Raw genomic sequence first — 26,067 nt, forward strand, 5'->3', positions numbered from 1 at the left:
AAAATTTATCAATGTGCTGTTTTTCTTCTTCTTGATAAATAATGGCCGTAGATTGTGGGGGTCACATAAGTTAAACATTGGCATATTCTCAATACTTATGCTTCCGTTTTTGGGATAATATTAAGTGCAATCAATGGCTCATATCTTAGATCGTACGGCTTAAAGGTAATAAAAGCATCTTAGTCAACTAAAATAAACAGTGAAAAACTTTATTCTTTCCGTCTTCAAAATAAACATTCCTATTCTTAAGTAAAGCTGGTCGTGCTACTCTACTCACTTAACAACGAGACAAATAAAAGCTATATAGTAGTGTTCTTAGAGCAACATTATTGGGGAGGCCTTAGTTTTGGTTCTTAAGCAAATTTTTTGTTTTTAAGCCAATTTTTTGCTCTTAACTAAGAACCATTCCTTAGCAAAATCAACATTTCAACCTTTAATTTTAATCACTCATGAGTTAAGAACTAAGCTAAGGACCTCCCAATAAGGATGGTCTTAGCTCGCTAACTCGCTAACTCATTTCTTTTACATGTGAAAAAGTCACATACCTCAGATTTTTACTTTTTTTCTAACAATAAATTCACAAGCCTTTTGCCAAAAACTTTTTTTTTATAAAAAAAATACCCATAGTTTCACAAAACTAATAAATTAAGACATACTTTTTTAATTCTTTTTCTTTTTTGCTAAACCGCAGAAGTTTCAGACCTTTGGCCCTCGACGCTTGGAACCAACTTTTAGTCAATTCCGATTTAAAGAATGTTTATCCGTTCTAAGGGGAGATTATATTCAGCCAGGGCCGACTTAGAGGGTGTGCCAACAGTGCATTTGCAAATGGTCCACTTTTTTTTTAAGTCATTTTTTAAAGCAATTAGAGTCCTATGTTTTTGAAAATTATATAAAAAGGGTCCAAATCTAAACATATGTGTAAGATATAAACCTTTTTTTTTTAACTGGGCACAAAGTCCCATTTATTTTTGAGCCGGGTCTGTATTCAGCACACAATAAAATCAACCCTTTTGTTTACCATTAGACCACGTCCACCACACGTTTGGTAAGGCATACTAAAATTGTAACACAAAATTTGCGGATTTTACGGTTTCTAGTCTCGGTTTAATTATTCCAATTTTTATTTGCTAGAATATAAGGTTATTTCGTGAACTTTTAAGATTTTTGGAAAAAATATCTACTCCAAAACTAAACAACGACGATGAGCTTATTAGGAGCACTAATTGGCTTAAAAGAACTGTCGCACGATGAAAAATCAAGTGCCGTGATTTGTTAATATGATTCGGCTCTCTATACCAAAAGAAAATAACAAAGAAAATTTTGGCAACCAAGCACAATACTATATATATATATATATATATATAGTTAGGTTATATGTATAGAAGACTTTAATTTGGTTCTATCAATGAGTTTTGACGAACACGATCCACTGCAGAAAGATTTATGAAAACTGTGTTTGTGTTCCAAATCCATGTTTCAACCGAATCTAATCTTGATAGGAAAACAAGAAAGCCGCCCAAAAAAAAAAAAAAAAAAAAACTTTCTACAGAGAATCTATGAGAATAAAACTGAAAGTGTGAATAGGACCCACCCTCGATCGCAGTCGCTGAGATCCAATCACGTTTAGCTTCTCATATAGGACCCACCCACTCAACTTGTTCCTTTCTTTTTTTTAATATCTCAAACTCTTTAACTCAATTAACAACAACTAAACTCTTTAACTCAATTAACATTATTAACAACACTATCCGTACTAGTAGTTTTATTAACAACACTATCCGATTAAATTTGGGTATATAGTCATATTATCTGGAAAATACCTTGAATTCAATTTCCACGAATATTTTGCAAACCTACCCTACAAATTTTTGGACTAGATTCATAACTTTGATAAAACAAAATTGAGAAAGAAAAGAACATGTTGAGACAAAAAGTATATAAATATTGTCTTTAATGTACTTTGAGGACCCAATAAAAAAAACACACTTCGTCTTGTCTCTCACAACCTTTGAACTTCCTTTTCCAGAGATCTCTTACTTTTTCGTTTTTTCTGCTACACACTTCTTTCACTCTGTTTTTATTTTCCTTTGAGATTCCGAGGTACGTACAACGAAAAGAACCCTCTAATTTTTTTTTTTAATTATCTAACAAGAATCTTAAATAAAACCCACCTCTAAATTAGCTTATCCCCGAGTTAAAAAATAAAAATAAAATTAACTTACATTTATCTCCAAAAAATCGCATCCCTTATATATGCATATCGTTGTAGAGTTATAGACTAACAAGAAAGAGATTAGGAAGAGATTAGGAAGAGAGACGGCGATGGCGGCTACAGGATCTGGACGGTCTCAATTCATTTCCAGCTCCGGCGGTAACCGAAGCATCGAGAACTCTGATTCTAATCAGATTATTGTCTCTGAGGTTTGTTCCTTTCCTTTTTTTTTTTTTTTTTTGTTGTTGTTGTTGTTGCATTTGTTATCTCTTCTAAAAATCTAGTCTCAAGAACTAGGTCTACACACGACTTGAATATGGATAGAATCGTTAATGGCTAAACTCTGTTAATGGATTTGGCTTAAAACCCTTGAAAATCTGTTTATTTATTTTTAATCTTGTAAAAAAACTCGCATGCGTTTGATTAGTAATTAATCAAACTAATTAAGTACCAGCTTCTGAGTCAAGAAATATCTGTCAGAGTCAACATATCAGACTAAAAACCACAGAGAATCTTGATTTTGCATTTCTTGATTCAGAAAATGATAAAGAGTTTGTTTTGATCATTAACTTTGTATCATAATTGCAGAAGAAGAGCTGGAAGAATTTCTTCGCTTACTTAGGCCCTGGTTTTCTTGTTTCAATCGCATATATTGATCCTGGAAATTGTAAGATCATAAAGCACATCACTTTCTTATAAGTACTATCTTTTAGATGATTAATGCTTCTTTCTTCTTCCTGTGTTTTGCAGTTGAGACTGATCTGCAATCTGGAGCACAATACAAGTATGAGGTGTGCTCCTACTCTCCTTTACTCTCTTTTATCTCTTAGTTTGCAATTTTATAAAATCCTGATTTCTCTGTTAAAACAGTTACTTTGGATCATATTGGTGGCCTCGTGTGCGGCTTTGGTTATTCAATCTCTGGCTGCTAATCTTGGTGTTGTCACAGGTTACCTCATTCAACCACAAAAATCCGCTGTATCTTTTAGTTCTATGATCCAAGTTTACTAAATTCCGCTACATGATCACAGGCAAACATTTGGCTGAGCAATGTAGAGCCGAGTACTCCAAAGTTCCAAACTTTATGTTATGGGTCGTTGCAGAAATTGCAGTAGTCGCTTGTGACATACCTGAAGGTATCACACTTCTTTACTCTTTTAGTGTGATTCAATACTTTTCTCTAACCTCTTTTTGGATACTAATTGCCTTAATGGGCTTCCTTATATATATAGTTATCGGAACAGCTTTTGCTCTGAACATGCTCTTTAGCATACCGGTGTGGATTGGTGTTCTTTTGACAGGCTTAAGTACTCTGATTCTTCTCGCGCTTCAAAAATACGGGGTATTAGTTTTGACAGTTGCATCTCTTATTCTCGTTCACGGTGCTATGTATGGTGAAAACTTATGATATTTGTTCTTGTTTGGTATTTACAGGTGAGAAAGTTGGAGTTCTTGATTGCGTTTCTTGTGTTCACAATTGCTATATGCTTCTTTGTTGAGCTTCATTACTCAAAGCCAGACCCAGGAGAAGTCCTACATGGTCTCTTTGTTCCTCAACTTAAAGGAAATGGTGCAACTGGTCTTGCAATCTCTTTGCTCGGAGCCATGGTTATGCCGTAAGCTCACTCTCTCTTCTCCCTATTCATCATAAGATTCTTTGATAAATCTTCTGAGAGCGTCTGTTTTCCGCAGGCATAATCTCTTCCTCCACTCGGCCTTGGTTCTCTCCAGGAAAATCCCTCGTTCCGCTTCTGGTATCAAGGAAGCTTGCAGGTTTTACTTGATAGAAAGCGGATTGGCTCTAATGGTGGCCTTTCTCATAAACGTCTCTGTGATATCAGTAAGTGGGGCTGTTTGTAATGCCCCAAACTTAAGCCCTGAAGATCGAGCTAATTGTGAGGATTTGGACTTAAACAAGGCTTCGTTTCTGCTACGGGTATATTGCTTGTTTCCTAGTTAATTTGTTTCTTTCCATAATATTTCAGAACATTTAAGTGATGTCCTTCCTCTGTTTTGAAACAGAACGTTGTGGGAAAATGGAGCTCAAAGCTATTTGCAATAGCGCTTCTTGCCTCTGGTCAGAGCTCGACCATAACCGGAACTTATGCTGGACAATACGTAATGCAGGGCTTTCTTGATCTAAGACTCGAGCCATGGCTCAGAAACTTACTAACAAGATGCTTAGCCATAATCCCGAGTCTAATTGTTGCTCTCATAGGCGGTTCGGCTGGAGCTGGAAAGCTAATCATCATTGCCTCGGTACCAAAATCATTTCTATCTCTAATTATGATGTATATATGACTTACTACACGATATCAAATCATCAATTGAATAAATCTTAACACAGATGATCTTATCCTTTGAGCTCCCGTTCGCGTTGGTTCCTCTTCTCAAGTTCACTAGCTGCAAAACCAAGATGGGTTCACACGTCAACCCAATGGCGGTATGTAACAATCAAACACATTTTCATTTAAAAGAAAAACGGTGAAATACTTTCATCATCATCTCTGACTTCATATGTTTCCTTTATTCACAGATTTCAGCTTTGACTTGGGTCATTGGTGGTTTAATCATGGGAATAAACATATACTATCTAGTAAGCAGTTTCATCAAACTGCTTATCCATAGTCATATGAAGCTTGCCCTCGTCGTCTTCTGTGGAATTCTTGGGTTCGCAGGCATTGCTCTCTATTTAGCCGCCATAGCTTACCTTGTCTTCCGGAAAAACAGAGAAGCCACTCCTCTTCTTGCATCAAGAAACTCACAAAATGTGGAGACACTTCCAAGACAGGACATTGTCAACATGCAGTTACCATGTAGAGTGTCTACCTCCGATGTTGATTGAGTATTCATAAAACTTAGGATTCCAATAAAATTAGATGCAAACCAAGTTCATAAAGACCTTTCGATAGTACTAGAAAAAAGGTTATTCGACCTTTTTATAAGAATTGGTTTGCATCTTTTCTTTATCAGATATTCGTACGAACAACCTTATAAATAACACATGGGATAATAAAATCATTACTTCCATTATCATTTCATACTCATGATGTAACATATTCAAAAATAAAGAAAAGGAAGAACAATATATATATATATATATATATATATATATATATATATATATATATATGTAATGATATAAGATTAAACAATAATTAGACTGAAACCAAGTTCACAAAGACTTTTCGATAGTACTAGTGGAAGACCTTACAAGAATCGCTTTGTCTTTGTTTTTTTAGTCAGTTATATAAGAAGCAGCGTTATAATAACATCGGATAATAAAACCATTGCTTCCGCTTCCATTATCATATAATACATATGCGTACATATTCTCAATTACAACAAAAGAAAGAAAGAACAATCAGCTATATATAATGATTTAAGATATATCAATAATTTAGTCAAAATCAAACGTATGTATAACTTCAGAATAAAGCTTTTTATGTGGGTATGATCGTATTCTAGGGTCGTGGATGTGTTCTAAGATTCGATGATGACTTCGTTTTGGTTCGAATCTTGAGGAAGAGGAAGATGACCTTTCTCTTGCAAGCTCTTGACAGATTCGTAAAGAGATTGCTTAATGGGTTTAAATTCCAAGCCTAAGTCTTTTATCTTTTGGGTAGTAAACTTGTATGGCTTAGCCCTCGGATTCTTCTCGTCCGAACACCTAGTAACATTAAAAAACAAAGTACATTGGTTAATCAGCAGAATACGAAATGTGAAAAGGATTTCTTGTATATCACTTTGAAGTAACGTATTAACTATAGAACTAATTTACTAAAGGAGACACACAAGTCATGAAACTAGTGACCAAATATTGGAGTAGGTAAAGAAAAAACATTCACACACTCCCGTGTTTGTCAAACGGTATTTGACCCTTCGCAAGAGTACACTTTTTTTGAGTTTTCAGTACAAACACATACCCAAACACGTGTACTATAAGATCTTGTAAGATCTCAACGTCAGCAGTAGGTGACAGATGACGTGGACTTTGTGATGTGAGAGTGAGTACACACCAATCTCACCACAAGCACAAGTGCTCATTTTTAAAACATATGGGAAATGGGACAACAGTCATAAGAATACCCCATAGGCCAATACCACTCATGCCCCTTTTATCCTAACTAATTTCTTTTTTACGTATAATTTTGAATAGATATGTTCAAGTAGTCATAAATTTTTTTGGCGTCTTAAAAACTAAACAGAAATAGTTTGTAAATCAAAGGTTGTATTTATTAGACCGACGAAATCGTGTTGACTTTGATATAATTTTGACCAAAGTGTCAAAGAGCCAAACAATGACTTACTTGGTGGGAAGTGGATACTCCGGGAAGAATTTAGCCAAAATATCAACAACCTCGCCGCGGTGAAGGGCGGTCTCGGCGAGGATGTAACGGCCTGAGGCGGAGGGTGCTTCGTAGACCATAACATGGGCTAGTGCCACGTCACGGACGTCCACGTAGACCTGAGTCAAGTTAGCGTAGGTCTTGGCTGAGCCGGTGAGGTACTTGAGAATATGGACTAGACTGGCGTTGATCGCTGACTGGAGCGGTGGTCCGAGAACCAAAACCGGATTTAGCACCACTAAGTCCACACCTTTTGCCTTCGCCGTCTCCCACGCGGATTGTTCCGCCACCATCTTCCCGTAGCAATACCAATTCTATAAGAAGAAAAAAAAAGAAACTTAGAATTCCAAAAGTAACCTGGTCTCCGTTTAAAGGCTAAAGACGTAGACCTTGTTACAGCCACATGTTCGATTTTATTACAGAAACTCTTTGTTAAGGAGTTAGGGCATCTCTAAAACTAGGTATAACAAAACTTAAATAGATAAAAGCATACCTTTGTGTTTTTGCAGAAATCGAGATCGCTCCAGCAGTTTTCGTCAACTATGGCTTGAGGGTCACGGTTAGGGTTCATGTAAACTGCACCAATTGATGATGTGAAAACCACGCGCTTGACCTTGGCTTTAGCCGCTGCGTCAATCACGAACTTGGCTCCGTTCACCGCCGGCTCCAACATTGTCTCCTAATTAGTTACATTAATTTAGAAAATTAATTAAAACTAAGAAAACAAAGAATAATACTAATACTCCTCACACCGATTAAAAAACATTATTTACTTACGGGATCATCGGTCATCGGAGAAGCGGTGTGGAAAACGCCATCGCAACCGTCGATTGTGGCACAGAGAGCTTCGTAGTCGAGAAGATCTGCACTGTGAAGAGTGAGTCTTTCTTTGGCTCCTTGAAGCTCTCTGAGATGATTGTTCTTGGGATCAGATGGGTTCCTTACGGTTCCTCTAACTGTGTAGCCTCTCTCTAAGAGTAACTTAACGATCCAAGAAGCAATGTAGCCGCCGGCTCCGGTGACGCAGACGAGTTTCCCGTCGACAGGCATTTTTTTCTTCTAGTAATGGAGCAAAGCCTCTTAATGGTTTAGAAGGTTATAGGGCTTAAGAGAGTAGTATGATATGAATATGATGTGTCGTTTTTGATTTGTATATATAGAGACTTCAAAAGAAGTTACAGTTTCTTTCTGTAATTACTTTGCCGTGTTTCACCTAACCATGGTAAAGACTAAAGAGTTGGTCAGTCTACATATGATAATTTTTTCTTTCTTAAAAGAACAAACTGAAAAACTTAGATTAATATATTTTTGTTCTGATTTATTGAAAGAGTATGGGTTTGGTAAATGAAGAATTATTGGGATTAATATTTTATTAAATTTATCTTAGAGCACTAGAGAAGTACATTAGTTTCAAAGTTTTAGGTGATAAGTGTAAATGCATTAAAAAGCCAAACAAAATGGTCAATTAAAGGTGTTGTGAATCTGACTTTTACATATTTATTTTTGCCAAATATATAACCTTAATGGTTTAACTTTTAACACTTCGAATACGAAATTGCTATTTAACATTAACAAAAACAAAACAAAATTCTAACCAATTAATGAGTTTATAAATCAAAATATATGGAGTTCTAGAAGACCTTGATAAAAAAGCTAGTAATCGTACGTATGCTCTTTTTTAAGATCTTCTATACAAAATCTATGAACAATGCTTTTTAAATTTTTTATTTGTTTCTCCTTAGTGTCATTCATTATCTTATTCTAAATTTTTATTTTTATATTTTCTTTAAAACCCCTTAAAAAAAAACAATTGGTGAGTAGTTGAGAAGATTGACCTTGACTTAAAATCTGGGCCCTAACTTTTTGCTAATAGGAAAGTTCCCCTGATCCTAAATCCGTATTTCAGTCTGTTAACCAAAGATTAATTTGATGTATCTTCATGATAAAGATTCGTATATATTTTGTTTTCAACAAAACAAAAGTTAAGTACAACATTATTGACCGTAAGATTTATATGCCTTTTGATAGTGAATTTCATAAAGATAAAAAGTTAAGAGAAAATTATATTATTTTCTAAGTGGTTAAAATATAAAAACTATAACTATATTCTGTTCAGTAAAACAACTATAATTGATTTTTAATATTTTTGATGAAAGTAATAAAAAATTAGATGCAGATAATGTTAAGCATAGTTGTATTTATTTTATTTAATAATGGAAAATAGAGTACTAAAACGCCTATAGTTGTATTTTTTTTTGCAAAGTCTTTTTCAAGCCATCTTTGAACAATGTTTCAAGTTAATACATCTATTGTTTAACATGGGGTTTAACAAGAGAGAAGAAGGATGATGATTATGTTTCAAGTCAATTATGATTGAAGTAATTTCTTTTTTTGGCAACTGATTTAAGTTATATTTTATGTTTGAGTATTAACTTATTTAATAGTACCTTTTTCGAGAATCAGAATATGTGGACAAGGATAGTGGTCTCTCATTCAAAGCCGTCGAGTCGAAGATGGTTGAATGTAAAATTTAGACAATTTCCAAGTGGTTTCTCTATCAGTAGTGTGAAGAATTCAAAGTCGCACGTTGTAAATGATTTTATAACCGACAGAGAAACGTGTGGGCTCATAACATGGTTTATACTTTATACTAGTATGTAACAACGAAAATGAATTACAAATGTGACAAACTCTCAAGACACAAACACTAACCAGGTGACATCTTCTATAATTTGGTTCAATAACAACAAATCTACTAAGAAAGAAAAACCAGAGCGTCTAAGCAGAAAGAATCTTTCTGAAATGGTTTTTGCTTACAATGCTTTAACTCTATATAACTCCTTCATGACTCTCTCTTCTCTTCGTCTTCATCTTCTTCTTTCTCAATCTCAGACAAGTTTGTGCTTGCCTCTTTATCATCAACCTCTTCTCTCTCTTCTTCTGCTTCATCATCCTCCATATCATCTACCTCTTCTCTCTCTTCTTCTGCTTCATCATCCTCCATATCATCTGTTTCTCTCCACTTTGGCTCTTCCTCTGACTCTGAGTCCTCTCCTTCACTCTCAACCTCCGAATTTGGATATTGTTTCTCTTCTTCCTTAGTTTCAGCTTCTACACCTTTGTCTTCGGATTTTTCTTGCTTCTCGCTACTATCATCTTCGAAATCCTCCTCTCTTCTGTCATCAGATTCAGCTTCTAGACTCACTTCCTGCTCTTCTGCTGTCCTGTCAGTTTCAGCATTCAACTCTTTTAACGATCTAAGATTCTTTCCTTCTCTTGTTTTTTCACCTTGTTTATTCAACTTTTTGCCACAACCCTTCTTCATAGGTGTTCTACTTGAGGATCTATCACCATCAATATACACGCCAATTCACTCAGAACAAGTAATCATCAAAATTACATATAAACAATAACTTGAACTTTAGTAAATTCTCACACACCTTACACCTGAGGAACTAGTCGGTTCCACAGACACTGCCAAGTTTTTGCTTTTCTTGACTCTCTGTCTCTGCATTCTGCAACATCATAAGATCCGGAAAAGACCATAAGAGATAAAGATTGAAACTTTACACAGATCACAGTAATGAACCGTTTTACTCACATGTCAGATAGAGGAATGGACTCCGGCAGATCAATCTCCTTATCCTGCTGATCGATTGTGGGAAAATCATTAAGCACGGCAATTACACTTTCCTCCAAAACAAAAAGAAGAACCTTGTACCTCATCGGCAGAAGTGTCATCCTCGAGCAACTCCCAACGTTCTTCAATGAGATTAAGCTCTTCTGAATCTCCATCAGAATATATTACCTGCAACCAGTGGGGGAACAAACATTCCATATCAATCATTTAAGAAACAAGCACGATTCTGATAGGAGGAACATAATTGAATAGCAGATCAGAGATATTCTCTCACCCGATGCATCTTCTTACGAGTACAATAAGAATCTATGACGCCTTCATAAAATCTGCACAGTGCAAGACCATCAACGGAAAAGCAAAGATTACAGTACACTTGGAAATAAGAACCTTCAAGTTTCCAGCCCACTTACCTCTTGTCGAGCGGCCACCAGATATTGACTCTCTTACCGACCAAATCCTCGCCAAAGCCATTCATATCAGACTCCTGAAAAGATGGAAATCCATATATCACATGGTAACAGATATGTGGCAGTCAATGTTAATAATGGGGAAAGAAGGTGACAAAGCTTATTATACCACTTCTTTTCTCGCTGTCCGTCTCCTTGTCGGATGGCTCTTTGGAGTTTCTTCAGATTCGTCTGCCAATTGTCTAGCTGCAACTTGAGAAACCATCTTCTGCACAGTTGATCCAAACGTGAAATTCAACAAAAAGTTTAACAGTTTATTTCAACAAGAGAAATCTATGATTGTCTTGCTTTCGACCTTTCTCTTAGATGATTGTGGAACAGGAGTATCTAGGGGTGCACGTTCTAAATTCCTTCTCTTAGAAACCGAGCGAGCTGATAGTCTCTTTCCACTGGAGTTTACAGTCTTAGCTTCTACAACTGGCTTCTTCTTGGCTGTTTTCTGACTCTTCTCTAAACCATTTTGGGACCTAGTCTTTTTGCTGGAGTTTCCAATCTTTCTGTCATCTTCTTCTTGGTTTGATTCTTCATCATCCCGGAAGCATGATGCCAATTTCTTCAATCTCGGTGAAGAAAGAGAATCAGAATCATAGTCACTCACATCCATCTTAACCCGGCTTCGTTTAAGTGACCCCGTCAGAGCCCTACTACTAGTGGCTGGGGAAGTTTCTTTAGGCAAAGGTGTTTTCTTGGCAGCCACCTTTCCAAGTGATGATTCTCCCCCAGATCCTTTTCTCTGGATCTTTTTGTTTGAAGACGTCTTTAAAGGATCTCTTTTTCCCGAAAGCCAAGAAATGTCATAATCCTCAGGATTCATTAAAGAATTGGGTTTCCGTCCTCTCTTCCCTGTAATTCCTAATTCTGTTTCTGCATCTGTACTTGCAGACCGCACTTGCTTCAGACTCTGTTTCAACAAACTAGAATTATTTCCGTTTCTAACTTTTTCCTTTTCATTGATTCGTCGAGTTCCATCTCTTGCAGGTCTCTTGGAACTACTTTTAGAAAGATTCTCCTTGCGAGAATGCCCCAAATCCAATTTCCCCTAGATCAAGGTATTTGGTTAAACAACACTATTAAAAGATGCTGAAACTCTACAAATGAAAAAGCTCGCCAAATATAATACCTCATGTTCTTTGGTGTTAATTATATTGTGGACTTTAGTAGTGTCAAAAACACTCTGGCATATGGACGAAACTACTGGAGAATACATATCCATGCTGGTCCCTGTAGACTTCAAAGCTTCGATGATGTATGGTTTAAGTTTACGTGCACATCTACTAAGAACCTTCTCCGCAAGACTCCAAGACATTGGTGAAACATTCTAAGACATGAGGAGAAGAAAAATCAAATCACATGTTAATTGACTGCGAGATAAATAAACTTGAAATAGGAAGAAACCTTACCTGATTTTCCTTTTTGACACTTGATAAGAGACTATCAAGCAAATCCGTGGACACTTCTTCGGTTTCATCTATTATTGCAATCATTATCATTTCCATTGACGAAAATACCACTTGAGGATGATCAGATCTGTTAGATATACACCCAAAAGAACCCCCATTCAGTCTATAATCTAAAGAGTTTCTCAAGTATTGTAAATAAGGTTTTGTATATCTAATCTACCTTATGATTTTCAAGAAGTTCCGAAACATTTGTAGAATGAGGTCATAGCATTCCAAGTCCAACATCACCAAACACGATTTGACCTTTGCAACATTATCAAGCACAAACTCGGCTTTCCTATAACTGCGGGAGGACGCATCAGCTAATTTCTCGAAAGCTTCTATTGTCAACCTGAAGATATCCTGTAATACCAAAGAAGTAGGAACCAACAGAAAATTAAAGACACAGAGAGAGAGATGAAATTGAATAGAGTGTTAGTGGAATTTGATTTACCTTCATTAGATCATCACTGTAAGGGGCTTCAGGGGCAGCAATCCTCACAATCTCGGTTAAGCAAGAGACAACTGAAACCCTAACATCAGAATCAGGATGGCTTAAAAGGTCAACAGATACCAAAGCATTCCTCGATGGAATTAGGGCGCTTTGCATTGATAATGGTTGATCTTGCTCCACATTTTTAAGCAGAGACTCAGTTTCCTACGCCAGAGAAGTTTCAATTAGAAATTCAACGAAAAAGGATTCGCCTTTAACCAAATTAACAAGTTAAATACCCCAGAAAAGTGGAAAACGCAACGAATTCAACAAAAAGCAACGAGATTTGATCAAACATATAAATAAAATCAACAATCAAGCTTTCCTTATCGGCAAGAAAGAGAAACCCTAATCGCATTTCGTGAATCCAACCTAGCAGAATCTATTCCACCAAACGCTACAAAGAAGGATAGCAAAAGCAACGATTTTGGTTGGAAGAAGAATCAGAGAAACTGTACATCGAGAAGAGTAAGAAGGTCGTCAGTTGAAGAAGGAGGGCTAAGAAGATTCTTTCCAGCATCGATGAGTGCTTTCGAAATATGGTCAAATCCAACAATAGCAGTCATTTGTTCTTCTTCCCCAAACAATCTCAAACTTCAAAACCCTAAAAAAAAAACGTAATCAAACAAACTGTGCCAAAAAAAACCCTGTAGTTGACGGCATCGCTTCAAATCCTCAAGGTCAGAGCAAGAAAAAGGAGAGAGCTTTCGGGTGATTCTGAGGTTAAGCGGTGTGGTTAAACATGCAAAAATCACTTATATATATATATTACTAATTACAAAATTAGAATCATCTCCAAAAGGTAAAGAAGGGACACAAATTTTGGAAATTTAGGTTTTCATTTTTTTCTTAAATTTTCAGTGAACATCTAGATTGTGTTGAATCATAAATTTGTTTCCATAATTATTCTTCATTTTGTTTAGGTATATGCACAGATTCGGTGGAGTAAGAATGAAGCAGAGCCAAAAATGTAAAAAAGTTTACTTTTTCGATAACACATGTTCCCGCCTTCTTAACCGTGAAAGTGTAAGACCAATTTTGTTACTTGATACGAATAATAATAATTTGATTTATAGAAAGAAGCTAAATTTTATAAAGAGAGTTCTGAAAATGCAAATCGTGATGAGTCTTGGAAGACTAGAGCCTTACATAACTTATGGATCCAAACAAATTCCGAGAGCAATCCTCTAAACAAGAAGAAACACACAACAAGGGGAAACAAAGCAAATTTTATCTAATCTTGCTTTTAGTGAGATTCAAGATGCTTCTTCACGATGTTGAGTGCAGTTGTTTCCTCTCCGTAATCCTGCAACAAGCAAAAGCAATCATTCAATCACAGAGACCCACAAGTGTGATGACCAGACACAGAACAAGAGAGTCTATACTAAGTTAAGGAGATTTGAGTATGTGGCCTTTCTTTACCTTAATTACAACACAAGAACATCCAACCACTTTCCTAGCATTGCCTTCTGAATCGATCTTGCAGAGCTGTCACCACATAGTACATTGGTCATTACAAGCATCTAACTTTAAGGAGAGAAAACCCAAGAAAGAATATCACAAGACAAACTTAACAAGCTAGAAAACACAAGACTTACACCAGCCCATTCACCAAGGGTCTTGGCACTTGGAACGGTAAGCAAATTGATGCTATGATCTGCACACAGAGCTTTAACAAGCTTGACATAATCAGGTTGGTTGCAGTCTTCGGCCAAAACACAGAGCTGGGCAACACGCTTCTCAATGAGCTTAGCACTTTCATGAAGACCTTTGGTCACACCACCGTGAGCAAGTGACTTCCTAAGGGTCAGCTCCAATGCAGTCATCAGATCCATGTCCTCTGGAATAGCAGCTGGCTCAACAACAGGAGGAACAACAGGAGCAGCCTCATCGCTTCAAACAGCAAATTATATAACTCATTAGAACAGAAAGGCAAATAAACATGAACTTTTACCTGTTATAGTGGTCAGTTTTGAAAAAGGATCCACTTGCATTGTGAAGTTATGATCAAAGAAAACAGTATATAAACACAAGAAGACCAGACACTAACATACAAGACAGAGAGAACTATTAGCTAGATGAAATGACAAATGCATATATAGGACGATCCAATGTAAGCAGAGTAAAATTCGAAAACAAAACTGTGAACTCAAAATCTTGAACTTTCAATTGCCAACAGACAACAACATTCAATCTAATATAAAAAAAAAAAATCAAATGAAATGAAAATCAAAAACCCAGAAAAATCCCTCCAAGTAGGATGTATCAATAGCCAATTCAGCAGATTCAGAAATAGAAATTGAGAACAATGATCCAATAAAAAAACAAAAAAGACTTACCCAGACATGTTTCCTATTTGAATGCGTTTAGGATCAGAAAGAAATCCGATTTTTTTTTTTTTTTTTTGTTACCGAAATTGGCTGTTTAAAGAAATCCGATTTATCTGCGAGTAAAAGGGCCAATGTTAGTTTCACAAGGCAAAGCTTAAATCGAAAAATAAGTGAGAGTCGGCGCGAAAGAAAAATCTTCGCGAAATTGAGTTTCAGAATCAGAACTGTCGGAGAAGAGGAGTGAAGAGAACTAACCCTCAGATGATGGCTGCGCGAAGAAAAAAACTTTACATCTTTTTTTTATATATGATTGCAGCTTATTGGGCCTGTGTTTAATAGCAATAGTGGGCCTTTCATTAAGCCCACGATATCCGTACGGTACGGAACATACAAAAACATATTATTTGCCAGGCTCATAGTGCAACTTCAAATAATTATGATCACATAACTTCAGATAGTTTTAAGGAAATTAGTATAGACAAAAATCACCGTGAGACAGAAAAGCCCCAACACTTTACAAAACATATAAACAGGTCTTCAATTTATTAATGGCATAATTAAACGGTTAAAAGTTTGAAACCAACGACCAGATTTTTCTTTCTCCTGCAGTATCTGTTTCCTGCAACACAAGAACACAACCACTTGGTTTCAACTTTCAATAATACTCTTTACAAGTTCAAATCAATATGACCATATCCTAAACCAGCTGAAAATCCCTAGTTGATGTGTGTTCATTCTTAAACAATAAGAATTTTATTTGCAAGTTATGACACAAAACGACTCTGTAGACTCTACTCATGCATAAGCAAATCTATGTCAAGCCTAAGATTCTTTGTGTACCCGAGCTCAATGAGAAGACAATACTACAAAGTACTAACTTAAGGAACAAAATAGTGATTACCTTTTAGGGTCGTTTGCGTTTGAGAGTTTTGATCTGCTGTGTCATGTAATCAATCACTTCTTTCAGTGTGGCTTTTCTTCCTTGCTTCGAATTCCACAGTACTGGGACTGAGTACCGGCCACTAGGATTAAACTCATTAAGCTCCTCCAGTGCTGTCTTCACTGCATTCTTCACTTCTTCTCCCCACTCTTCTCTCAGATTCTTAATTTGCTCATCTTCTTCATCCACCACTTCCTACACCATTTCCATATAAACAACACCATCACTACTAGTTCACCAGAATAAATGCTAATGAAGTGGCACAGAGGGCCAGTATGAAAGAATCTCCATTGTAACATGAGGCATAAACAAACCTTCTTTTTGTCTCCAGTCCCCACATGTTTGAATGGGTGCCACGCTGGATCCTTGAGGTTTTCCTGCCATTTAGAGCAAAGCATGGCATACTGCACCTGAGCTTCTTCAACTGTGAATCTCTGCTTGCATGCTGTCATGAAGGGCTTTTCCTCAAGTTCTCCTATCCTCTTTACTCTGATGATGGTTCGATCACTCAACAATTCTCTCAATTCCTGAAAAAACCCAAAACATGTAAACAAATTAATCACTCACAGCTCAGGTTCCACAATGGCTGTTGGAACTATTCACAGATCCTGGACTATATATCAGGGTGAGCATCTGTGATGCTGTTTAACAGAATCCTAAAGCAGTTGGGAAATCACCCTTGTGGCCTTGTGCATCCTCATCATACAGATTTCTCGACCGATTGCGTTTGACCATGTCACCAACATTTCACTCTTGCATATTATACTAGCACCCAAGAACATGGAAGCATTTAAAATATATTACCGTAGTCAAAAATTCGCGTGCTTCTAGTATCTCATCATTGCTTTGACGTTCTTTTACCATGAGAGCCGAGTTAGTTTCCTCTAGATCTTGTAACTCAGAACACTTGTACTCTAGCTGTTCCTTCATCTCCTTCATTTTCTTCTTGATGTCCTCGTCATCTTCATCCTCATGCTTCATGACTTTCAGCTTTCCTTTCAGCTCCTGAATCTCCATTTGAAGTTTCTGCTTACTGTCTAACTCCTTCTCAAGCTGAAGGATCTTGTTCAACGTCTCTTCTTTTTTCCTCTGGAGTTCAGAAAGAAGAAAGTTGGAATCTTTAAATACAAACAAGAAAAATGTTTTTTTGGAACTTGACACACACAGATAGATCTAGTTTGACCATTTACTGAAAACAGACCTTGTGCTCTTCCACAAGTCTCAAGACACGATCATCTGTCTTTTTCTGCTCCTGTGAAGCCAACTGGAGGGAGCTGTTCATGACATCGCTCTGCCATAACAAGGGGAAAACAAAAAGATCATCAGTACCCTGGAAAACATCAACGCATAAGTAAACTATAATGACAAAATATTACCTTCTTCTTGTCCTCATCAAGCTTTTGTCTCTCCAGTTCAGTTAGTGCTTGCTTCTTGTCCAATTGTTTGGACCAAACCTTCAGATTATTCATCTTAGCCTCCAGTTCATTGGTTAGCCTCTCCTTTTCTCTAAAGATCCTGTTGATATTCTCCCGCGAAAACTCCTGCATTTTTTTTGTTTCTGGAGAGAAAAGTACAGAGACGAGTCAAAGGCATAAACTCGAATGCAGCCAGGGTGAAACATAAGCAATCAATTTTCAGTACAAACCTTCTTTATAAAGTTGGTCCAGCTCGTCTTTCTCTATAAGAACCCTGCGCAGAGAGATCGCGTTCTCATTGCACTTGTACTGGACCTTGTTCAGATCCTCATTTTTCTTAGCAATTTTATTTGCTAGATCATCCACCACAATATTCTTATTCTGAATTTCCTCCTTGGAGATATCAGAGAAACTTCTCAGTTTTCCTACTTTGGACAGGTACTCTGCTATCAACCCTTGAGAGTTGTAGTCATCCGCGCGTGCGCACCAACCATAAGCCTTAGACCTCCAGTCTCCTCTTTTATCAATCCAGTCCTTTCTGCCGCAGCCCCTAATCTCATATTCCTTCTCAAGCTCTGTGGCACTCTTAAACCCACTCCAACCACTGTTAAACTGAGGAATGACGGCAACTACAGAATCCTGCTCAAGCCAAAGGGTTTTCACTTCAAGGGGATTGAATCTGGCGAGCTTCCTCAACCAGTAGGCTGAATCAAGGAGCACATTCTTGTTATCAGTTCTTCTTACCGGGTCGAAGACAATCCCCATCCAAGGCCAGACATAAATGTCATCCACAACTAGTTGAGACTGCTTCGATGAGGACGAGGGAATTTGTGGGCGTGGGACATCAGCATCACCAGCAAGCTCGTTCTCCATGTACTTTGCCAATGCAAAGTGATTAGCTTTTTGCTTAGCACTTCTACTCGAAGATCCTTTGGCAACACCAGACGCATGAGCAAGTAGCTCCTTATACTTGTAATGCTGCTTCTTCTTCCCAGAACAAAAGGGGCACCTGAATGTGTCCTTCACCTTAACCTTGTACTCCCCATTCTTCAGTAGCTCGTAAGGTTTTACATAATAGACATCAATCTCAGACTCACTGATCTCTGACTCTTCATCAGAACTGTTATCCATCCTAGTAGGTGGCCTGTAACACCGAGTTTTCACCTGATTTACAGGATTAGTTGACAAAGGACAGATATAAGAAACAAAACAGGTTCTGCAGGGAGAATTATAAGACTCATATTAGAATAGAAATTAAGCAACTAAGAGTGGACTTTATACGCAAAACATAACAAATAGAACCATTAGATAGATGAACAGGCAAAAGCACATATGAAAAAGACCAAACGAAACCATAGTAAAATTTTGGCAACAAAGATATAAGTAATCAAGCTTCAACTGCTAACGAACAATGTCAAACAACTAGTTGATGCGTTTAATACAGACGTTACAATTTTGCAAACCCCAGGAAAAGAAAAAAAAAACCTAGAACGCTATATCCTTCAACAAATCAGCAGATTCGCAACTAGTAAATAAGAGAAATAGCCCAGAAACACCATAAAAACTTACCCACAAACACGTTCTTTGAAGAATGCCTTTACGATCAGAAGAAATTCTCTTTTTATCTGCGAGTAAACGAGCCAAATGTTAGTCTCACATGGAAATACCTAAATCGAAAACACCAACGAGAGCCGGCGCGTAAGACAAAAATTCAACAATCACATAGAAACCCGAAACGCAGTAATGTCGCGAAAATGAACTTGGGAATGGGAATCGTCGGAGAAGAAGAGTGTGAAGTCACTAACCTCAGATGATAATGACCGAAGCTTGCGCGAAGAAGAGACTTAAGATCATTAAATACTAACTAAACACTGATTGCAATTTAATGGCCCTACCTTATAGCAGTAGTGGGCCTTACATGAGGCCCACGAAAACATCATCCATACAGTAACCAACATTTTTCCCGTTATTTTCCAACGCTACGCTACGGAGGGGTGCTCGCATGTTAAAAAAGTTAGAGCCTTTTATTTTCAAAACAGTTCAACTTCAGACAATTGTGATCACACCTCTTCATTTTTATGTTTCAATTTCAATTATTTTGAATCTAGATTCTAATGTTTAGAGTTATAAGTATGTGATCATGCATACCCGCATTCTTATAAAAGCAAAGAAGAGAAACAGTTTTTAAGGAATTTTTATTTCATTTCTTTTTTAGATAGCAACCTGACCATTTTCAACACCTAATCCATACAAAACACCAGAATATTTCTGCAACGGACCAACGAAGAAATTCTCCTTGAGCTTTCTGAAAGTACATGACGTTAGTAAACTATCCGAACCAGCTTGGTGACAGATCCCAACTCTCTCCACTTCAAGCAACTCCGCAAGCTTGTTCAGACCACCGTGAAGGCTGTTGCAGAACTTCATCAGGTGTTTAATGTCATACACCGTCGGAAAATAAACATTGATCAGCTTGAAGAAGTCTGTTTGCGAATCCGGCAGGTTTTGGCAAGTCAAGAGCTTTAGCAAGTATCCGAAATCGTATCCACTGTGAAATGTAACCCAATGCACGTTTTCGTTCAGCACAATCCCTGAGGACATTAAGAGCTCTGCGAATCTCTTGGAGTCGATCCCGTCTTGCGTGTTTTTCGCTAAGTCGATGCCCGATTGTTTGAGAAGCTCGATGGAATCGAGAGCGAAGATATCGGAATTGACATCGAATTCTCGGAAATTGAATTGCCAGATGCAATACTTGCCTGTTCCACAGGTTGGGAGGTTGCCTTGTTCATTGGAGAAAGTGAGGCCAAGCTGGATCATCTTGAGGATGTTGACGTTCGTCTTCAGGGTTTCGTAGTGGTAATCAGCGTTGGATTTGAATGTTCCGACAGGTCGAACGACGATTCCGGGGAACTCAGTATCCATGGCGACGTAAGGGAAATCGTCGACGACATCTCGGATCAGATCCATTTCTTCTTCAAGGTTATCGTTCCATACTTCGCGAATTTGAATCGAATCGTCTTTCAGAAACAGAGACATGTCTATGAATGACGAGTTTGGTGAGCATCTGGATTGATGATGATAATGATGATAAGACGGTGATAATCAAAAACCTAGAACGGATCTAGAGGTAGACCCGATCTGGTTTCATCAAATCTGCGGTAAAATCAAACACCAACAAAGCAAAATCGAATATTCAATTTCAACAAATCCACCCAGAAATCACGACGAAAACCAAAATTGAACACAGTAATTGACATAAGAAGGCGGTGATAGATCGAACCTGATAAACAAAGCCGAGGTAGATGGACGTTTCTAGAGACGGCGGCGATTGTCGTGGCTAGGGTTTCAGAGGATGTGGTGGTTTATCGAAAACGAAAATGGAAGGAGAGAAGAAGAGATAATATTATTATCGATTTTGTCTTTTCTAATTTTTTTTTAATATTTTTCTCTGTTCTGAATCCGATATTTTTTTGTTCTCCACAAGTTTTCTTGTTTCTGTGTACTTGTGACAATTTCTAATTCTTATTACTATCGTTCCTTTTTTTGTGTGTCACAATTTGGCAACATTTTCCTCTCTTCTTCTTTTTTAATCTAATCCTGCATTATTGCTAAAACAAATATATATGCGTACCAAAACAAATATTAATGGGAGATTATTCAGATTTACCATACTAAAAAATTTCGATCTTGAAATATTTAGTTTGAAAAGATTGGAAGAAAAGTACATCAGAAACATTTGATGGTGAGGTCCCATTGATCTTTCGTTTTAAGTGCTTGTAGCTTGACCACAGCCGTTTCTATCTCCAACTTCTTTCTTGCAGGAAACGATGTCATCTTGATCATCATCTTTTTTACCACCATCCTTTGCCTAATCAAACAAGACGCCAAGGCAAACTCTTCCTCTGAACCGCTGAAGTTATACATCCACACAGAATCCACGCGGAATTTAGCATTGTGGAACCAATCTTTCTTATTATTCTCCTCCCACAACTTGTTCGGTGAGGACTCACCTTCTTCCCTAGGAGCATTGTTCTTATCCACATAACAACAACGTATATAAATTATGTTTAGTTAGCCCAAAAATATTCGTGACTCGTCAACACAAAAGCATGAGATGTAACATACCTTAAAAAAGATCTCAAGCTTTGCCATTGTAAAACTCCATAGAAGTAAGACTTGTCTTAACCTCTCAACTTCTCTACGATTCATTAAATCTACACTCACTGACAAGGATGCAGGAAGGCGTACTCTCAACAACTCACCACATGTGTTAACCACAAATTCTCCATGCCCAATGCAATTTTCCTCCTTAATCATACATCAAACACCATTACTTACTTCTGTATATATCTAAATACTTTTTTTGACAACACATGTAACAATATACCTGTGATATATTGTAGCTGATGTGAGGCAAGCATGTCCTTTTATAGTCTCTACTAAACTGGAGTCGAGGGGACGTGAGGACAAAGTTATATCTTCCATAGGAGAGAATTTCATCGATGGCGAGAATATGCAAACTAGGTGATGACACTTGAATGCCATCAATATCATTGCAAAATGACACTTTCAAGAGCTTTAATCTCTTGTTTCCAATCTTCAAATGACCATTTCTTTTTTGGAAAGTGATGTGTAGTACAAGCACCTCTAGGGAAGGGCAAGATGCGAGGACTCTGTTAAAGACTCCAACATCGGGGGCCATCATACATGAGAGTTTGAGGGTCTTGAGAATTTTGCAGTTGTTGAAGGAATGCGATGTTCTGAATATGTATGTAGATAGCGAGAGTGATGTGAGGCCTAGATATGAGAATGAGTTTGGGGGAAAGTCGATAGATCCTCCACAGTTCGTTAGTTTAAGATGATGTCTAAGTGTGAGATGCTTGGTCTGCCTTGCACCAGTGAGTGACTGAATCCAAGTATTCAGCATCCCATCTGTGTAATGGTCGATTACGCAGCTTTCTAGATGTCCGCGGTGATTGTTTATAATCTTGAGAAAATTATTTAAGACATGGATAAGAAGTTTTGAAAAAACAAGAGAGGAACAAGAAGAGAATTTGAAAGAAGGAAACCTTGGTCATCAATGTCGCAACCAGCTTCGAAACCTCTGGCGTATATTTAGAACTGGCAATCTTCTTTCGCATGTCCAAAACTAAATGAGACATGTGCTTCCATACATGTTCCCATCTTTTGGACACAACGCTGGTCCTTACAGCTTCATCTGTGGACAGTCTCGATAAGATCATGAGCAATAAATCATTGGGGAGTTTGCTGATCCAATCAACATTTTCGACCGGAACTGATGGTGATGATAATCTCTCCATATTTTATTGGTATCCGTCCCAGTAGGTGGCCTGTAACAAAGAGCTTACACCATATTCAATAACAAAAGAAGCTAAACAACCAAAATGAAGCATCAAAGGACGCTTAGAGAAACATCACAAATAAGGTTGGAGAAAAATCAAATCGTAGAAAGTATAAATGCAATTTGCGTGTATGGAATGAGAGACGGCAGAAATCAAGTTCGAAAGTTTTAAGCTGGAAACAAAGAATATGACAAAACCCTAAAACTTACGTGAGACTACTTTTCACACAAATTATCGAGTTTATAAACGTCCGAAGATGTAGCAGAAACACTTGCCGTTATTCTTAAGGGATTAAGGTTTATTTCTCAAGTTCCTTTAATACCTAGTTTATTTTATTTTAATACAATCATCAATGGTTTATAATTTGATATATGATGCATTAACGATTTAATCCTATTTTTAAGAATTATAATATCAAAAGAGACATCAATAAGAACATGCTAAAAATGGGTAAAATCTCTATCTAACAAGTACCAACACTTTGATCAATTTTTTCTCCACTTTTGATCTTCTCCATCTCATTACTCAGTACTTCCTTTACTTTGCTCTTTAGCTGCAAGCCATGTAGAGAAACAGACCACTCAAAACACACTCTTACTTTCTTTAGACATCAAATATTTCTGGTAAGATTCATACCTCATTGAGACCTTGTTCTGTTTTCACCGAGACATGAATTGATTCATCAGGTCCTGTTTCTCTGTACTTAATGATTTCCGCATCATCACTGCTTCTATCTTCTTTCGCATACATCACCGGTGAGCCTCCCAGCAGATCACATTTGGACACAGCATCAATCCACAGGTAATCCTTAAACCTCTCTTTCATCTCCTTATAAATTCGAAACTGCAATGCCCTCACAACAAATATATAACTGTATCAGGAAATATCAAATCCAATTATTTGGCTCACACACATGCTTTGTATTCTTTAGACCCAATAATGCCAAATGACATAACAGTGCACATTTTACAAATTCTTGTGCTTCCTTTGGCACATCTGATGCAATGAAATCCATAAGGATTTGTTTCTTACTATATACCTGATCAGAAGGAGAAGTCCCACATTCTCCAGTTAGATCATGAACATATAGAACCGCAGTTGGAAGATGAGTGAGTACAGCAAGAGTTAACTTCTCTAGATTGTTCCTATCCTCTGTTATGACCAAAAATACAACAATCAAGACTTAATCAAACATCAAAAAATTATTCTTCCACAAGAGAGTTCGTAGCAACTAGACTTTACCATCACATCTCCTAAGAAGGCCAGGGGTGTCTGTAACCTGCAATGCGTTTCTGGATGATTAAATAATCTAAATCATGAGGAAGATGATTAGCTGCAGCAAAGTAAGTAATGTAACCTGAAATCGTTGGTAGTTTAAAACGATGTGACCCATCAGAATTCCTCTGGTTGTGAAAGGATAATTGCAAATCTGACAAACCAAAAAATTATAAGCACTAGACAATGCAAGTTAATATCACATTATAGAGATAGAGATTGGGACATATGGCAGACCTCAGGCTTCCCTGTTGAAAGAATGCGGACCAACGATGATTTGCCAACGTTTGGTGCTCCGACAAGGCAAAGAGTCGGCATTTCCAAGTCAACAACTGGCATAGCTCTCAAAACCTGCAAAATGTGTAGCTCTTTTCATACATACAGATCTGATAATTAAGTCGAAAGGGTCAAACCGCTGGAAGAGAAAAGCAAATGAATCATAGCAAGGAACCTTCGCTATACTTAGCAAATCATCAACAGCTCTCCCTTGTTGTTGGAAAACCAGTTCAAGCTTCTCCACCCCTTCGTTCAAGCGTTCCTCTGCTTCTTTCTTTGACAAAGCCTGCAAAGAAATTGAAAGATGTTTAACTTTTCCTATACTGATATATGATAGAATAAGATGGAACAATGGGATCTGTATGAAGCGTATAAGGCCTTTTACTGATGCAGTACCAATCACAATTTACAGTATATGAGATCAACTAAAATGAAATATACAATATGCTTTTGACATAATCGAGGAGTCTGACCTTAGCGCAGAGAGAAGCATGTTCCTTTCCAACAGATAGCACCTTTTTCCTCAGAACATCAACTTTTCCTAACACCTAAAAACTTAATTTATAAGCCTACGCTAAAATCAGTTGCAGGCTAAGATGCTGAATAACTTAGAGGGGATGCAAAATAGATACCTCTTCATACTTTCCATCACCAAGTGTCAAGTCAATAAGAGACCTTTCATATGGATGCAAGAGTCTCTTCCTCGGAAAACTTTCCATGTATCCTTTTAAAGGAAGAGCCAGTTCCTTAAACACAAAGCAATTTCAGAGTTGGTAAGACAACTAACATTTCAGAGTTTCAATTGAAAACACAGCGAAGGATATTACTTTCATGAATGCATCAAGCTGTTTAGCACCTCTATTTCTTTCTCGCTTTGCAATATTAGCAATGCCTGAGACCAAAAATGGACAAAGACTCTGTTAAAGAGTTTGAAGAAGTTAAACTAGTGTGAAGAAAAACAATAAGATAATGAATCAATTAACCTTTAGTTGGTTGGACTCTTTTGGACTTCCTGAGAGCAGAGCAATATAAATCAATAGATGGCATCACCATGGGCAGTTTTTGAAAAGCACCCAAACCTTCCTGCACTGGTGGCGATTGTTTTTCCTGCAAACCAAATCCAAATTCGTCGTAATCAAAACTTTCCCCACAAATTTGAAACCCAAAGCTCGAGACTTGTGAGTAAACAAGGGTTCTAAAGGGGAATATATATTACAGGGGAGGTAGGGATTTCAATCTGCTTCTGAGTGATGTAGGAAGTGGGCAAGTAGCTTGAACTGACGATTGGAGAAACAGCCGTCTGAAGATTCCGACAGTGACGCAAAGTTGGTGACCAGAAAGTGTGAGACTTTGTGGTGTTGGCTGAAGAAGATTGAGAGTGGTGTTGGCTGAAGAAGATTGAGAGAGGTAAGAGGATGAGAAAAACGAGACCATGGATGGCAAAATGAGAGCTTGTAGAGAAAGCTGTGGTGATGTTAAGAGACGCCATTGATGAGGAACCAAGCTCGAGGCCAGTTTCATCGTGTTTCTGAGTTCCGAACGAGAAAGATAAAAACTTTAATACAAGAAGACAGCAACAAAAACGATCTAATCCAAGACCCCTGGCTTGACGACTTTTCTAATGGGCTTTGACGCCATCGTCATCATTTGTGATTTTAAACTAGAAAAGCCCTAACTTTACCTTGTGTAAAAAGTTGCAAAAGAGTCAGATTGTTAAATACTGAAATTTCCGGCGTAAATTAACAAAATTTCTTCTTCTTCGGGTGATTCAGTGAACAATATCTTTGTATGGTTCACGAAATCGAGATTCGAGACTATCCAGTTTCTTGTAGATCTCTCATTGTAGTGAGTCGCAACACTAGATT

General features: G+C 37.4%; 8 protein-coding genes across 12 annotated transcripts; 1 reads left to right on the forward strand and 7 right to left on the reverse strand.

Annotated features, from left to right (window-relative positions):
* The first annotated feature begins 1,982 nt into the window (after positions 1–1,982).
* LOC9325336 (metal transporter Nramp1) lies at positions 1,983–5,256 on the forward strand. The gene is made up of 12 exons (XM_002887763.2): positions 1,983–2,103; positions 2,312–2,424; positions 2,804–2,882; positions 2,966–3,006; positions 3,086–3,164; positions 3,247–3,351; positions 3,448–3,557; positions 3,650–3,831; positions 3,908–4,151; positions 4,238–4,474; positions 4,563–4,658; positions 4,752–5,256. Exons 2-12 carry the CDS (start codon positions 2,326–2,328, stop codon positions 5,058–5,060), a joined length of 1,581 nt encoding a protein of 526 aa, XP_002887809.1. The 5' UTR covers positions 1,983–2,103; positions 2,312–2,325; the 3' UTR covers positions 5,061–5,256.
* Positions 5,257–5,567: 311 nt separating this feature from the next.
* LOC110224260 (cinnamoyl-CoA reductase 2) lies at positions 5,568–7,697 on the reverse strand. The gene is made up of 4 exons (XM_021010219.1): positions 7,342–7,697; positions 7,058–7,243; positions 6,526–6,878; positions 5,568–5,885 (listed from the first exon to the last, which is right to left on the reverse strand). The coding sequence occupies exons 1-4, from the start codon at positions 7,612–7,614 to the stop codon at positions 5,699–5,701; spliced, it is 999 nt and encodes a 332-aa protein (XP_020865878.1). The 5' UTR covers positions 7,615–7,697; the 3' UTR covers positions 5,568–5,698.
* Positions 7,698–9,185: 1,488 nt separating this feature from the next.
* On the reverse strand, positions 9,186–13,410 carry LOC110230991 (glutamic acid-rich protein). Of its 2 annotated transcripts, none has more exons than XM_021035502.1 (13): positions 13,062–13,410; positions 12,565–12,768; positions 12,292–12,473; positions 12,072–12,198; positions 11,792–11,989; positions 10,967–11,710; positions 10,781–10,879; positions 10,615–10,688; positions 10,479–10,530; positions 10,286–10,372; positions 10,166–10,212; positions 10,005–10,079; positions 9,186–9,908 (listed from the first exon to the last, which is right to left on the reverse strand). In XM_021035502.1, exons 1-13 carry the CDS (start codon positions 13,167–13,169, stop codon positions 9,407–9,409), a joined length of 2,499 nt encoding a protein of 832 aa, XP_020891161.1. In that variant the 5' UTR covers positions 13,170–13,410; the 3' UTR covers positions 9,186–9,406. The 2 variants fall into 2 exon arrangements, with proteins under 2 accessions (XP_020891161.1, XP_020891162.1); XM_021035503.1 differs by having other exon boundaries at positions 10,166–10,209; positions 13,062–13,409.
* Positions 13,411–13,672: 262 nt separating this feature from the next.
* LOC110230995 (40S ribosomal protein S12-2-like) lies at positions 13,673–15,148 on the reverse strand. The gene is made up of 4 exons (XM_021035512.1): positions 14,943–15,148; positions 14,202–14,496; positions 14,026–14,091; positions 13,673–13,909 (listed from the first exon to the last, which is right to left on the reverse strand). Exons 1-4 carry the CDS (start codon positions 14,948–14,950, stop codon positions 13,850–13,852), a joined length of 429 nt encoding a protein of 142 aa, XP_020891171.1. The 5' UTR covers positions 14,951–15,148; the 3' UTR covers positions 13,673–13,849.
* Positions 15,149–15,312: 164 nt separating this feature from the next.
* On the reverse strand, positions 15,313–19,117 carry LOC110230992 (factor of DNA methylation 5). 3 transcript variants are annotated; one of them, XM_021035507.1, is made up of 9 exons: positions 19,094–19,117; positions 18,858–18,913; positions 17,519–18,452; positions 17,250–17,431; positions 17,075–17,164; positions 16,678–16,962; positions 16,188–16,400; positions 15,835–16,068; positions 15,313–15,552 (listed from the first exon to the last, which is right to left on the reverse strand). In XM_021035507.1, the coding sequence occupies exons 3-8, from the start codon at positions 18,417–18,419 to the stop codon at positions 15,838–15,840; spliced, it is 1,902 nt and encodes a 633-aa protein (XP_020891166.1). In that variant the 5' UTR covers positions 18,420–18,452; positions 18,858–18,913; positions 19,094–19,117; the 3' UTR covers positions 15,313–15,552; positions 15,835–15,837. The 3 variants fall into 3 exon arrangements, with proteins under 3 accessions (XP_020891166.1, XP_020891163.1, XP_020891164.1); XM_021035504.1 differs by lacking the exon at positions 19,094–19,117 and adding an exon at positions 19,011–19,074; XM_021035505.1 differs by lacking the exon at positions 19,094–19,117 and having other exon boundaries at positions 17,519–18,504; positions 18,858–19,067.
* Positions 19,118–19,458: 341 nt separating this feature from the next.
* LOC110230994 (probable CCR4-associated factor 1 homolog 6) lies at positions 19,459–20,853 on the reverse strand. Its single transcript, XM_021035510.1, has 2 exons — positions 20,569–20,853; positions 19,459–20,441 (listed from the first exon to the last, which is right to left on the reverse strand). Exon 2 carries the CDS (start codon positions 20,322–20,324, stop codon positions 19,500–19,502), a length of 825 nt encoding a protein of 274 aa, XP_020891169.1. The 5' UTR covers positions 20,325–20,441; positions 20,569–20,853; the 3' UTR covers positions 19,459–19,499.
* Positions 20,854–20,912: 59 nt separating this feature from the next.
* LOC110230993 (F-box protein At1g80960-like) lies at positions 20,913–22,847 on the reverse strand. Of its 2 annotated transcripts, none has more exons than XM_021035509.1 (4): positions 22,358–22,847; positions 21,676–22,275; positions 21,414–21,596; positions 20,913–21,320 (listed from the first exon to the last, which is right to left on the reverse strand). In XM_021035509.1, exons 1-4 carry the CDS (start codon positions 22,607–22,609, stop codon positions 21,015–21,017), a joined length of 1,341 nt encoding a protein of 446 aa, XP_020891168.1. In that variant the 5' UTR covers positions 22,610–22,847; the 3' UTR covers positions 20,913–21,014. The 2 variants fall into 2 exon arrangements, with proteins under 2 accessions (XP_020891168.1, XP_020891167.1); XM_021035508.1 differs by having other exon boundaries at positions 20,913–21,323.
* Positions 22,848–23,026: 179 nt separating this feature from the next.
* On the reverse strand, positions 23,027–25,580 carry LOC9323874 (nucleolar GTP-binding protein 1). Its single transcript, XM_021035511.1, has 12 exons — positions 25,419–25,580; positions 25,186–25,309; positions 25,030–25,094; positions 24,835–24,948; positions 24,676–24,750; positions 24,378–24,488; positions 24,164–24,277; positions 24,009–24,080; positions 23,894–23,930; positions 23,691–23,803; positions 23,288–23,494; positions 23,027–23,204 (listed from the first exon to the last, which is right to left on the reverse strand). Exons 2-12 carry the CDS (start codon positions 25,253–25,255, stop codon positions 23,115–23,117), a joined length of 1,068 nt encoding a protein of 355 aa, XP_020891170.1. The 5' UTR covers positions 25,256–25,309; positions 25,419–25,580; the 3' UTR covers positions 23,027–23,114.
* Between the last annotated feature and the right edge of the window lie 487 nt (positions 25,581–26,067).

The sequence above is a fragment of the Arabidopsis lyrata genome, assembly GCF_000004255.2.
Source record: "Arabidopsis lyrata subsp. lyrata unplaced genomic scaffold ARALYscaffold_2, whole genome shotgun sequence".
In the NCBI taxonomy this organism is placed as follows: Eukaryota; Viridiplantae; Streptophyta; class Magnoliopsida; order Brassicales; family Brassicaceae; genus Arabidopsis; species Arabidopsis lyrata.

Coding starts and splice junctions, on each gene's coding strand:
- LOC110224260 (XM_021010219.1), bottom strand. CDS start 7,614: ATGCCTGTCGACGGGAAACTCGTCTGCGTCACCGGAGCCGGCGGCTAC. Junction 6,879..7,057: donor ATTTCTGCAAAAACACAAAG/GTATGCTTTTAT, acceptor TTCTTCTTATAG/AATTGGTATTGCTACGGGAA. Junction 5,886..6,525: donor GAGTATCCACTTCCCACCAA/GTAAGTCATTGT, acceptor TAATGTTACTAG/GTGTTCGGACGAGAAGAATC.
- LOC110230992 (XM_021035507.1), bottom strand. CDS start 18,419: ATGGATAACAGTTCTGATGAAGAGTCAGAGATCAGTGAGTCTGAGATT. Junction 16,963..17,074: donor GACTTGTGGAAGAGCACAAG/GTCTGTTTTCAG, acceptor TCTGAACTCCAG/AGGAAAAAAGAAGAGACGTT. Junction 16,069..16,187: donor GGACTGGAGACAAAAAGAAG/GTTTGTTTATGC, acceptor GAAATGGTGTAG/GAAGTGGTGGATGAAGAAGA.
- LOC110230994 (XM_021035510.1), bottom strand. CDS start 20,324: ATGTCTCTGTTTCTGAAAGACGATTCGATTCAAATTCGCGAAGTATGG.
- LOC110230993 (XM_021035508.1), bottom strand. CDS start 22,609: ATGGAGAGATTATCATCACCATCAGTTCCGGTCGAAAATGTTGATTGG. Junction 22,276..22,357: donor TTGCGACATTGATGACCAAG/GTTTCCTTCTTT, acceptor AATTTTCTCAAG/ATTATAAACAATCACCGCGG. Junction 21,324..21,413: donor AGCTTGAGATCTTTTTTAAG/GTATGTTACATC, acceptor TGTTATGTGGAT/AAGAACAATGCTCCTAGGGA.
- LOC9325336 (XM_002887763.2), top strand. CDS start 2,326: ATGGCGGCTACAGGATCTGGACGGTCTCAATTCATTTCCAGCTCCGGC. Junction 2,883..2,965: donor ATATATTGATCCTGGAAATT/GTAAGATCATAA, acceptor TGTGTTTTGCAG/TTGAGACTGATCTGCAATCT. Junction 3,352..3,447: donor CGCTTGTGACATACCTGAAG/GTATCACACTTC, acceptor TTATATATATAG/TTATCGGAACAGCTTTTGCT.
- LOC110230991 (XM_021035502.1), bottom strand. CDS start 13,169: ATGACTGCTATTGTTGGATTTGACCATATTTCGAAAGCACTCATCGAT. Junction 10,880..10,966: donor CACAATCATCTAAGAGAAAG/GTCGAAAGCAAG, acceptor TCAACTGTGCAG/AAGATGGTTTCTCAAGTTGC. Junction 9,909..10,004: donor ACTAGTTCCTCAGGTGTAAG/GTGTGTGAGAAT, acceptor TGATGGTGATAG/ATCCTCAAGTAGAACACCTA.
- LOC110230995 (XM_021035512.1), bottom strand. Junction 14,092..14,201: donor CCCTTGGTGAATGGGCTGGT/GTAAGTCTTGTG, acceptor ATGTGGTGACAG/CTCTGCAAGATCGATTCAGA. Junction 13,910..14,025: donor GTTCTTGTGTTGTAATTAAG/GTAAAGAAAGGC, acceptor TGCTTGTTGCAG/GATTACGGAGAGGAAACAAC.
- LOC9323874 (XM_021035511.1), bottom strand. CDS start 25,255: ATGGTGATGCCATCTATTGATTTATATTGCTCTGCTCTCAGGAAGTCC. Junction 24,949..25,029: donor AGCTTGATGCATTCATGAAA/GTAATATCCTTC, acceptor TTTGTGTTTAAG/GAACTGGCTCTTCCTTTAAA. Junction 24,081..24,163: donor TTTCAACAGGGAAGCCTGAG/GTCTGCCATATG, acceptor TTGGTTTGTCAG/ATTTGCAATTATCCTTTCAC.